The 12,721-nt window shown below is 38.3% G+C and overlaps 1 protein-coding gene across 1 annotated transcript in view; it reads right to left on the reverse strand.

The window, feature by feature from the left end:
- Positions 1-12,721, reverse strand: part of SH3GL2 (SH3 domain containing GRB2 like 2, endophilin A1) — a 227,164-nt gene that overhangs the window by 43,640 nt on the left and 170,803 nt on the right. Inside the window, exon 2 of the mRNA XM_024252567.3 lies at positions 5,215-5,283. Within this exon, the coding sequence (XP_024108335.1) occupies positions 5,215-5,283 (69 nt within the window). The remainder of the gene's footprint in view (positions 1-5,214; positions 5,284-12,721) is intronic.

A 12,721-nucleotide genomic window follows, 5' to 3' on the forward strand; every position in this document is an offset into this window, starting at 1 on the left:
AAATACAACTATTAATAATGCATACACACCCACTTAAAATACTGAGACTCCTGAACAAGAACAGCTAAATAAACAATCACAGAGACATGATGAAAACCGTGTCCTGGGAAGGTCTGTCTGGCAGCGAGATACAGGCAGGTCCAAGAGTGATGTTTTTAATAGTCCCCTACTGACTCAGAAGAGTTAATGCATCTGTCCCCAAGCTGCTTTGATTTAAAGCATTATCTTATGTATTCAGAAAGCCCAACTGACAACGTGTTAAAAAACAAAAATAAACAAGGTTATTACAATGCTGTGATTGCTCCAATGTATTTTTGTTGTTGTTGTTAATCTTCCTGGTCATTACCTTTAATGAATATAAGCTTGGAACTATATTGCAAACACGTAGCTCAGAGGAAGCTTGTCATCACTGAATTTCAGACTAAGGAAAAAGATGTCTTTAAAGCTCATCTTGTTTGGAGCTCTGGCCCTTCTTACATCCCCACACCAGGGGGTGTGTGTCTTAGCACAATGCTCCACACCTCCTCCTTTCCCATCACACCATGAAGGAGACATTATGGGTGCACTCGGGGACATGTGTTGCTCAGAGCATTCTAGCTGAAACTCTACTCCTTTCTCTCCCCACTTGAGAGACATCACTGGAATCCAAGTAAGAGGGACATCATTAAAAAGTAACATTATTAGTAACAAATTACTAACCACAAAACTCACAAGAGATGACTGGTGTGCCTCACATGATGGAAGGGAACTAGCGGGTCAGTCTGTGTTCCAACATGGGCAGTGGGAAAGACGGGGTCAAACATGAGCAGTGATAGGGAATTCAGTCATTCCTGAGGCAAAACACACACACACACACACAAACAAACAAACAAAAACACACACACCAAAAACCCAGCTTTGACAGCCAAAAGTTTTTCTTATATTGAGCCAGAATCTATCTCCCCATGGTTTCTACTCATTAATTCTAGCTCTACCACTTGGGCTGGATAGAAAAATTGAACCCCTCTCCACCCAATGACTCAGTGTATGAAGATAATGACCATGGACATTTTCCTATTGGACTTTCTCCACACCTGAACCTGCCAATAATCCTCTCTCACTCTCACATGAAATGGCATTCTTTCTCAACAACTTGCTCTTTTTAAAACTCAAGGCTGCTCCTTAAAAAGAACCCCATTTTTATTAAAGGGCCTATAGACATGTTTCTATCCCTAGGACATCTTCTGGGTTCAACAGAAGGGATTTCCCAGGATAGTTTTCAGGCTGCAAAAGAGATACTATATTCCTCAGCTTAGAATTCTGAATTAACCATGTAATCAGGGACAAGAGACATGTTCAGGATTTAGCTCAGACGCCCTCTCTCTTCTAGGAAGCCTGATACACCCAGCCTGAAGATTCCATGGGAATCCTCCCCAGGACACCAAGCACTATGTTCTGTAAGGTACTGATTTACGTACAATTTTTTAAAAATCAAAACTGGAAGCCCCTTGAAGGCAGGGATACTACCTTAACATGGAGGAACTTTCCAAGTAAATTAATGAATGTAACTGTACACCCAACAAAAAACTACATAATCATTGCAGCAACTGAGGAAAATTTGAGAAGGAACCAGAGGTTCTTCAAATTTCAGAACTTCCTCTTAACAAAAAACCTATAGCTTTTCAAAGAACAAATCCTCCAATGTTGCACCAGAGTAAGACATTTAGCCTGTGTTTAACAAAGCTTGTAAGCAACAGACAGCATTTAAAATGAAAACAAAAAGAATTCCGTGCAAGGCACTTAAGAGGAGAGAAATAATGATGGGCAGGGATCCTACAGAGACAGCACAGCCGCAGGATTCTATCCAATCAGCTCAGGGAGAGGAGGGCTGCAGAGCTAAGGGACACACATGATGATTTTACTGCATCTCAGCCACAGAGTGGCTGGGGCGGCTGATTAGAGAAACACCCCTAGGAAAACCCACTTCTCTCTCCCAGTAATGCTGCTTGAAGCAAACCTCTAATTTATTTCATTTTGTTATCTAATTGCACCTCCGAGAATACAGATGAGCAAAGGTCTCTCTACCCCAAATGCCTGACGAGCAGAAAACAAACTATGGAAAGGCAATTCTTCTGTCTGCTTGCGAACACTGAGCTCAAACATTTGTGTGAATAATCAATTAACAGGTGAGAAAAGATTTGAGAGTCTAAATCCACAGCAAGTGCTTTTCAATTACCACAGAAATCTTACACTATTCATGTAAATTTAGCATGGGTGGAGGGTACAAAATTTGCAATAGAGACACAGATGAAACAAAAGATATACGGAATTAAAAAGAGTAAAACAATTGCCACACTGCACTGAAACCTAAATCTCTCAATTTATTCAGGTATAAACCCAAGTAAAGAGACATGAGTGTGTTCTTCAGTCAATCAGAAGTTTACTTTGCTGCAGGAATATCTGTATTTTGAAATAAAAGTTTCAGAAACATTTCTATAAATTAGGAGAAATAATCATTACACCTTACTTTCATACTCAGAGGAAGGTCTGTTGGTATTTGCCTAAAGTAAAATCCTTAGAGGATTCTCTTTTATTTCAATTAGTTTGCAAAACTGGCATTATTTCTCACCAAAATAAATCTCCAAAGGTCTAATTAGTTGCTCAGTGATAAATTCTACTCAGTTCTCCAAATTTCCTGTTCTTTTTAGTCTCATTTAAGAAACAGAAAGTTAGTTTGTCTCAGTTTAGACAGTGAGCTGCCTAGCTTATTCCCTTTAGTCCTGGCAGATGCTAAAAGGAAGTATCAAATTCTGATTCCTGGTACTTAGTTCCAAATTCCTAAATACCTGCCTAATCTCTCATTAATTACACGACATTGGCCACGTGGCATACTATAAATGCTCTCCAGGGGTGCGGGGAAGGAGGAGCATCAAAGCACAAGGAGGGATCAAGCAAGATTGGGTGAAGACTGAGGCTGATTAACCCATGGGCTGCTCAAATGAAGCGTGAGGAACTCCAATTTTATGGGCAGTAGAAGAGTCAAAGACAAGACATTTCTGGAAATGTGTGTCAGTTCCTGGAGTCTCAGATGCTGTAGAAGATGGATGGGTAAAATACTATTTCCAGAACTATGGATATTAGTGGCTACCAGCTTTGGTTGAGGATCAGGTGGTATTTAGAACCATCCAGAGATGAGAAATAGGAACCAATGCAGACTTTGGTCCAGTTGGAGCAAGTGGGTGCCAGGCCTCAGCTGTAAGAGTCTGGTTTTCCAGACTTCTGAAGGCTGGGACTCAGAATTCCAGTATAAAATCTCCTCACCAGTGGGTACCCATCAGTGAGGCCTATCTCAAGAACTTAGCCAGAATGACCAGCTGGGTCAATACTATGCAGTCTGATTTCACAAGACCCTGTCTCTTGGCAACTTATCTTTTTTTTTCAGGAACTCAACCATTCCCTCTTGCCTGCTTGCATGCTTGCATGCTGTTTCCTTTACCAGGCTCTGCTAACTCTTTCCCATCTTCACTTAACTATTCTCCTTGACAATGCAGTATAGGTGAGTTTCCTCTGTGCTGGGCTTCTGTAGCTCCATGAGTTTTCCTCCTTGCCACGCTGGTCATTACTTGCCCCAAGTTTGCCCTCCCCACTAGACTATGAACTTCATGCACTCAGGAACCTTGTCTATATCCTACCTCCTGGTTCATGGAAGACACAAAGAAAATATTTATTGAATTCATCAATAAACTCACCAAGAGAAAAACTAAAAAAGACAAGGTAGAAAGTACCTAGGATTTTTTTTTTTAATTTCCCACACTACACTAATGTATACCCAGGAATTTTTTGTTTGACTCTTCATGCCAACATAGCAAAAACAGCAAAACTGAGGCAGCCTGTTGGATCTGATGTAGACTAAAACAATATCCAGTCCCTAAAAAACTTCTGGTAGAATCAAAATCAGAATATTAAAAAATTGCTCTGTTACAATGAAGTACAAAAGCAATATTCTTAACAATGTTTAAATGTGGTTTCTAGGTACCATAGGTTTGCAACATCCTCTTCTGTTCAAGTACAGGATTGCTACTCTCAGATCCATTACCCACCACCCACTTAAGACCTAAAATGTTTCTGTGCACAATGTAACACACACTTTTAATCATAAGCCTAAATATCACCTGCTCTGAAGAGCGTTAAAGTAAAAGAAAAGTAAAAGTGAAAATATGGCTCATGTCCCAAGAAAAATAAAATGAGATGTTTTATTCATCACTTCTACCCTCACTTGCTGAGAACCTACCTTTTAAGCGGAAAGCTAAATAATCTACATTATTTTTAAGCCTTAACTAAAATCCCCCAAATGAGTATTAGTCTTCTCATTTTACATTCACTTAAAAAGGGGCTCTGCTGGGTGCAGAGGCTCACGCCTGTAACCTCAGCACTTTGGGAGGCTGAGGCAGGAGGATCACCTGAGGTTAGGAGTTCGAGACCAGCCTGGCCAGCATGGTAAAACCCCATCTCTACAAAAAATACAATAATTACCGAGACGTGGTGGTGCGTGCCTATAATCCCAGATACTCAGGGAGCTGAGGCAGGAGATCGCTTGAACCCAGGAGATGAAGGTTGCAGTGAGCCAAGATCATGCCACTGCACTCCAGCTTGGGCAACAGAGCAAGACTCCATCCCAAAAAATAATAACAATAATAATAATAAAATTTTAAAAACAGGCTCTGATCAATAGATGGACTTTTGCGACACATGGTAGGAAGGGGAGTTTGGGCCAAGGTTGGACAGGCTCTAAAACTGTATTCTCTCCACTACACATGGCTGCCTCTGGCCAATCAACCAGTAAGGAAGGTCCTTAAAGCCAGAAAGTGACTTAAACTCTTCCGAAAACATTTGGGATGTCATTCTGCAGCTTCTTTTCTACCCATCTCAACCTAATTCAAACATCAGCTCAACACTGTCCTTATTTTTTTAAAATGATGATGAAACCCACCCACCAGAAAAAGTTCATCGTGACCTTTCACCTTCACTAAGGTTTTGTCCTCAGGACAATACAAAGGGAAGACAGAATATTTTACATTTTATGTTTTAAAATATACACGAAAAGTAGTTTTAAATAACAAAATGTATTCTCAGAGACCAGTGGAAAACAGTTGCCCTCTCCCATTTTCTCTTCTCCTCTAATTATGGTAGATATTTTTATGTCAAAGGGAACACTAGGCAGTAGTGAAGGCTTACCCTTTCCATCTCTTTGAAGTCATCATCTAGCTTGGTTCCTTCAGCTCCTCCAACCTTCTCACTCACTTTCTGTAGAAAATAACCACAAAGGAGAATTATTATAAACAGTTTCTTTAAAAAATGTGTTAGAAATTTTAAGCACTTTCACAAATGTCATCTAATGTAATCTCACAACCATTCCCTGACTTAGGTGGAGAGTCTCATTTTTATAGGAGCAAACTGTGGCTCTGAGGGTCTGAACAACTTACTAAAGGTTATGCATCTGGTGGGTATAGAAGCAAGCATTCAAATTTGTATCTTCTGATTTCAACCTCAGTGCTCCTTCTATCAAACAAATCATTATATAACTACCTAATCCTAACATTTTCCTCTTGAAAGTTCTAAGGGACAACAGCATCATACAATAATCATTTCCCTCTGATAATGGATCTCAAATGCTACCTATGCAGAAAATTGCTGCTTCTTCAACGTAGTCCTAAATGGGCTATTGAACAGATAATCACAAACATCTATCAAACTGTTATGAAAAGAAAAAAAGTCTCAGCCCAGCTAATCTTCAGACAAAAGTACTTGTATAGTATAGTCTGTCTCATAAAGCTGTCTACATCCTTATGTACATGAGACAAAACATATAGAAAGCTGTTGAAGGCATTTCTTTGCTACTTGATCATTTTCCATTATGACACATTTTATATTTGTCAAATAACAACTGCAAACAGTCACTAACCACACGTAAAATTCATGTTCATAAAAAATTAGGGCCAGGCACGGTGGCTCACGCCTGTAATCCCAGTACTTTGGGAGGCCGAGGCAGGTGGATCACGAGGTCAGGAGATCAAGACCATCCTGGCTAACACGGTGAAACCCGGTCTCTACTAAAAATACAAAAAAATTAGTCGGGCGTGGTGGCAGGCGCCTGTAGTCCCAGCTACTCGGGAGGCTGAGGCAGGAGAATGGCGTGAACCCGGGGGGCAGAGCCTGCAGTGAGCGGAGATCCCGCCACTGCACTATAGCCTGGGCGACAGCGAGACTCTGACTCAAAAAAAAAAAAAAATTATATACACTTTTATATTCTGAAATAATGGTTCAAATTAAATACAAACGGATCACACAAAAGATACTCTGGTTTTATGAAAAACACAAATACTAAATGTTAATGGCACAAGACCTTTTCTTTCCCTTTAAAATACCCTAATTGTATAGATAGATGCTTTTCCCTAAGCTGTCACTGTATTACATAAAGTTACCGCACACAGATATCAAAGTATGGTTTTTCATTTCCTTCAATAGCAGCTAGGTTGAGGGTCTTTGAGAAGATTCCTACCACGACTAACCCGCAGTAAGCTCAGCAACAACCTGGTTCACCTCATTCCAAAGGGCCCCTGGATACCCTGCTCCATCTCCTGGCCAGGAATGCTCTGATATCTCCTTGTTGGGGAACCTGAGCTGTGCTGCTTACCCCCTCTATCTGTCCTTCACTCCCACTTCCTGCCATCAGGAAAACACTCAGAAGAGACCACTCTTAAGACAGCCACGAGTTGGAATTCTATCATCACTCTGGCCCTGCATACCAGATGTCACCCATTCCATCCCATCAGTACAAATAGGAGAAATATGGCGCAGTGGAAGAACATGACATGGACTGACCCCTCCATTCCTTGATAGGTACACAGAGTGGTTATGAAAATTAAATGTCATAAGAATTATAAGAGCATATGTCTGAACCTACATGGTATACAATAAAACCTAGTTCCTATCTCTCACCAATAAAATGTAGATATCTATTTACCATATCACGGTTTCTCCCATCAGTTTATTTAAGTGTTATTTGATACTTTGAGAAGAAGCTGGCAAATTTCCTTGACATAATACAATCTTAGGTAGATAAAGGGCAATGATTCAAAGTGAAAAGTTATTAAATTTGTATCACTGACACATACTTTCACTTTCAATTTATCATTTAATATGTGTACCCGGAGAACTATATAGAACATTTATTATTACTACATTGCAGATGAGAAAACTGAGGGTTGCATAAAGTACGATACTTGTGTATAGTAGACATCTTTAGCTAGGAAGAAGTAGAAGTTTTTCCAGGAAAAACCCCTAGGAGTTTTTACATCCACCCAACAGCTCTGAAGAGCTGTCCGTGGTGCTGGATGTCTCTGTCTCACATTCCATTAGACTCAGAAGGCTAGAGGTGTACCCACTGCCTTAACTCTTAATCCTTGATATCAGCCGTCTCACTTAACTTGTGCCCTGAGTGATGCTCACTGATGATCCCCTATTTCAGCAGTCTTCAAAGATTTAGGATTTGTCTGACATCAATACCACCTAACCTGAAGCCTGTACCAACTGTGATCTTGTTTGGCAGCCAGCTTCTTGGTCTGCATTCTTAAGGGTTTTTAGCAAACTAGAAATTGGGTGCGGGGGTTAGAATTCAGTTAAGAACCTACTAGGCCAGGCACAGTGGCTCACACCTGTAATCCTAGCATTTTGGGAGCCTGAGGCAGGAGGATCGCTTGAGCCCAGGATTTCCGAGACCAGCCTGGGCAACATAGTAAGACTCTGTCTCTACAAAAATAAAAATAAATTAGTTGAACATGGTAGTGTGCATCTGTGGTCCCAGATACTCTGGAGGCTGAGGTTAAAGAATTGCATGAGCTCAGGAGGTTGAGGCCACAGTGAGCCGTGATTGTGCCACTGCACTCCAGCCTGGGTGACAGGTGAGACTCAGACTCAAAAAAAATTTTTTTTTCAAGTGCCAGTGAGTTGACCAGCATATTCAGGTTTAAGTAACAGAAAGTCATGAATAGAGGGGGTCTTAAAGGTTATTAATATTGTCCCTATCATCAAACCAATTTTTACTGTCACACTGATTCCCTATCTCTCATTTTGCTCAGTGACAACAGTTTTAGCTCACATGTCAGTCCCCTCTTGTGTCTTATTTTTCAAGTACATGGTTTACCATTAAATTTGGGCTAGGAAACTCTAATCTAGTTGCATTCCCACACAATAAAGAAATATTTTCTACAAAACCCCAAATCAATTGTTGTCTCCATTCTACACGGCTGTCTCCAATGTCAGGAAACTCACTATATTCCAAGATTCCATTTGTTGTCAAAGAGAATCATTATAGACAGACCCCTCATGTGACCTGTGACCTGTGATATTTAATTTCATTTAGAAAACAGATACACAAGGAAATATATAGCTGAGAGATGCTTTCATTAATAGAGAATCCTGGTAACCCTGTGTTAATCACATTTTGACCAACTCTAAAGAATAAACCATTTCCCTTATCAAAAGCACAAGGGCCTACATCACACTTTCAATCCTATACTGTTAAATATAGAGTGATTTTAATTTCCCCTCTTCTTGCATCCATCAACAGCGTAGCACCACAGTAGCTGCATCACTCTATCAAATGAGATACTTGGATCCCACTGGCCATTAGTAATTCAGAACTAGTCTTGATAACACACTGAGGTCAAGTCATCAATCCATTGGCTTTAACTATCTATTTGGGGTGTGTGTGTGTGTGTGTGTGTGTGTGTGTGTGTGTGTGTGTGTGTGTGTGTGTGTGTGTGTGTGTTCAAAAAAGAGAGAGGGAAGAAGAGATGGAAAGGAAGGAGGAGGGAGGAGTGCCTCAATGAGAATGAGAACAAGAGAGAGCTTTTCTCTTCTCTATAAAAACTGACATTTGAGCTGCTGAGAGAGACAGTTCACCAAATATAGCGAATGATGTTAGCAGTTAGGCACTGATACACTGATACTGGCCTGAATGGTTGGTTGATATAAAAAATTTCTTACGTAATTAGATTCCTGGGGGAAAAAGTAATATTAAAAATAACATCTATATTATTCTCTGGGCTATTTTTCCAAGTCACAAACGAGCTAAATATATCAAGGCCCTGAATTTAACAGTGGACTATGTAACAACTGACTCATTCCTCAGGAGTATGGCAAACATTTTTTCTTCCTTTTCTTTAAATAATGTTATTAAAACTTCCTTTTGTTTTATGCATAACGATCAAGGTGGGGAACACAGGCTTGCTGAGTCCATCTGGCCAATAATGAAAAGCTCTGTTTTTCCTTACCTGGTACTATTTATTTGATGCTATTATTTTTCCAGTGAGGTGATATCTAAAACTGACACTTCACAGTACTGAATATTATCTGATGCCACTTAGTATACTTTGACTAACATATTTGCCATTTGAGAAACTGTTCACCTATTTAAAAGCAAAAGATATGCGAATCAAACAGAACAAGTGAACCAATATGTCCCCCTATATCATCCAAAAAACTAAAAACAACTCCTAAAAACAACTCTCCTGTACCCTTTAAAAACCTAAAAACTTTGATGGTTCAAAACCTTTAATGGTGCCCATTTAGTACAACATTGAGACTTTATACTTCTAATCTATTATACTTCCCATACACTCTGTATTCCAAACAAACTAAAAATCTCATTTTCCTCTTATTCTTTATCGTCTTCCTCATAAGAGATATTCAGTAAAGATTTGTTGAATTTCACTGCAATGTAGTTTTGTGAATACTAATGTTAAGATGACTTAGAGGTGGCATAAACCGAGGCAAGTAAGACTGCCCACCTCATTCTGGGATGGTATTTCAAACAGCTCAACTTTCAAAAAAGAAAATAAATAATACAATCAACTCATGTTTTAAATTAAAAGTCTTAATTTTAAACCTGCAGTAGTGGATGTCTCATGCTATATTTTTTCCATATACCAAATAAGAAAAATGTCAAAGAGGACCACCAGCCAGAGACAGCTTAAATAAATGGCCACTGTTCTCAGCCCAAAGGATGTTGTCCTGCTTTCCAATAATGACTCATCCTCCCCCAGTTAGCTGTCACCTCTAAGCAGAAGACATTCCATCCTCTAGGGGTGGCTCTGATTCTTCCCAGCATTGCATTTCATTTACTAAATGCTTAAGAGCCAACTACTGTGCCTCCAAAATGCCATTTAAAAAGGTCTCCTTGAAAACCGCATCATCAGTGAAATTCAATAGACTTAAGACCAAATTTATTCATACCTCCCATATTGCCAGTTTATTTACCTCTTAATTTCCCTGATTTTGTTCAGTCACTATTCATGATGCAAAGCCAGGTTTCCTTACCATCCACCAAATGTGCTGTTTGTTCCCTTTGCTTTGTACCTGAAACTATTTCCTTTCCTACTCTTCAAATTCTACCAATTGCCAAAAATGCTCACCCAGATGACACCTTCTCCATCACCTGTGACTCCCCATCTGAGCTGGGAGTTATTGGACTTCCTCTGTACTCTTAATGAGACATCATCTGTTGGATTACCTGTAAAGAACTATTCGTTGAGTAAAACTGCTGAGCATATTTGCTTATCTGAATTGTAAGCTGCTAATGGAAGAGATCATATATCACAGGTTCTTTTATTTGAAAATGTCTGAGACTTCAGTAATTAACATAGCGCTTGAAGAGCAGAGCAGAAAATATATATCTCAATGAATTATTCTAAAACCAAAAATTGAATGTAAATTAAATAAGGACCCTCAACTATGAATCAGCATTGGTCTGTATCTCTTAAGAGTTTAATCTCCACTCCAAAGTATATCTTTTACTCTATCAAAAACAGGGAAAGAGTACGAAAATTCAACAAACTATGATGTATTACATTTTACTTACAGCCAAGGCTAAAGAAAATTCTATCTTCATTTTAATTACTCTGCATTCATCCACTATACAACTTTCATTACAACTGCAATTAGTATTAATGACCTAATTATTTTCTTAATCTTGCTGCCATCTAAATACATGTATTTTAGTTTATATGCATATGCACATATTTGCATATATAAACACACATATATGTAGGCAAATGTGTTTTTGTGTGTATACCCACATACATTTGATAGAAAATAAACACAATACTTTTCCAAAATACTTTTTTGAAAAATCACCATAATTTTAAGTATAGCACCATTTGTTTACTCATATTAAAACAGAATTACTTTAATTAACATTCTATAAATTAAGTATGCATAGGTTTTAAGAGTAGAAATCAGAATTCATAAATTATCCCACCTAATCTGCATTATGGGGCAATCCATAAAATTATTTATATGTACAAAGAAATACCGTTGACAATTCAGTAAATGAGAGCCACTTTAGGCAAGGGTTTTTAAAAATTGGATTTAGAGTCAAGAGACATGAATTCCAGTCTTGGAAATGTCGCCTAATAGTTGCGTGAAAAAGAAAATGCCTAACCTCTTGTTGCCTCAATTTCTTCACCTCAGGAATGAAAACCAACATCATCTAACACTAGATCTGTTTTTAGAATTAGATGAGAAAATATGTGTAAAAGCACTTTGTCAACTATCAAAAATCATAATTTAAATAAGGGATTATTATTCCTTAATAAGCAGTCTTAAATGAAAGATGGAATTTTAAACTGATTTCACACATTTAGCAAAAAAATCTAAATGTAATTTAAGTGCATTATTAAAGAACAACATTACTTAATGCACAAGCTCTTTAGAAAAACGAAATAGCTATTCCTGTAGGACACTACTGTATTCTCAATATTTATAGAAAGGCATCACCTCTGATAATAAACAAAAGACCACCCTCTGACTCTGTGCGAAAGTTCTTTGTTATTCTGTGTTATTCAGTAAAGTGCCAAAACATTTAAAAAATACAATACAATACTTGATGACATATCAAATATTTAGAGGGAAACAGGAGAGTGAAATTTCAGCAGTCTTCTTTTGGTATTTGGCTAAATATACATGGATCTTGTTTTTCCAGATGGTGGTATCCCCATGTATAATAGACAGGGTGGATTCACTTTACGCAGTATATGTCTCACACCAGCCTTTCTCAGCTGTCATTAAGTTGGAATGCTTAAATGCCATGATATTCTGAAAATGGATTTCAAAAAATATATATTTATTTTCCTATCCAGAAATTTAAGATTTTCTTAGAAAATGAGTAAAGGCATTTTGTCTATCTAAATTGAGATAATTTTATTTCTCACTATCAAAAAATTGTATATTTAAGAAAATTGGAAAGTTTCCTTTTATATAATATAAAAAACAGTGATGTTCCCATGAATTCAACAGGATGAAGACTGATTTTCTTTGAATATCTAGAGCTAAAAACTTTAAAATGAGTTTGAGTGAGTTAAGTACTCGGCCTTTTTCCCAGCTTCCAGCCTATTTTGTTCCTTGCCAAACACTTCATGGAAAATGCAGAAATTGATTTGTATGATGCTGTAATTGTTTCTGGTGTGGTTCACTGGGGTTAAAAGTAATAACTTTCTCAGCCCCATTTCCCCAAAGTGAAAAATTCCCACAGACTATGGGGCAAATTACTTACATCCTTCAAAAGGAGTTGGAAAAATTTATAAAAGAGGGATCATGCAGAGCTTTCAGCTCCTTCCTGGAAAGATGGTTTATAACTACATATTACCCATAGTTTCATTTGCAAGGTTTCCTGTTTTTGTCT

The sequence above is a fragment of the Pongo abelii genome, chromosome 13 (genome assembly GCF_028885655.2).
Source record: "Pongo abelii isolate AG06213 chromosome 13, NHGRI_mPonAbe1-v2.0_pri, whole genome shotgun sequence".
In the NCBI taxonomy this organism is placed as follows: Eukaryota; Metazoa; Chordata; class Mammalia; order Primates; family Hominidae; genus Pongo; species Pongo abelii.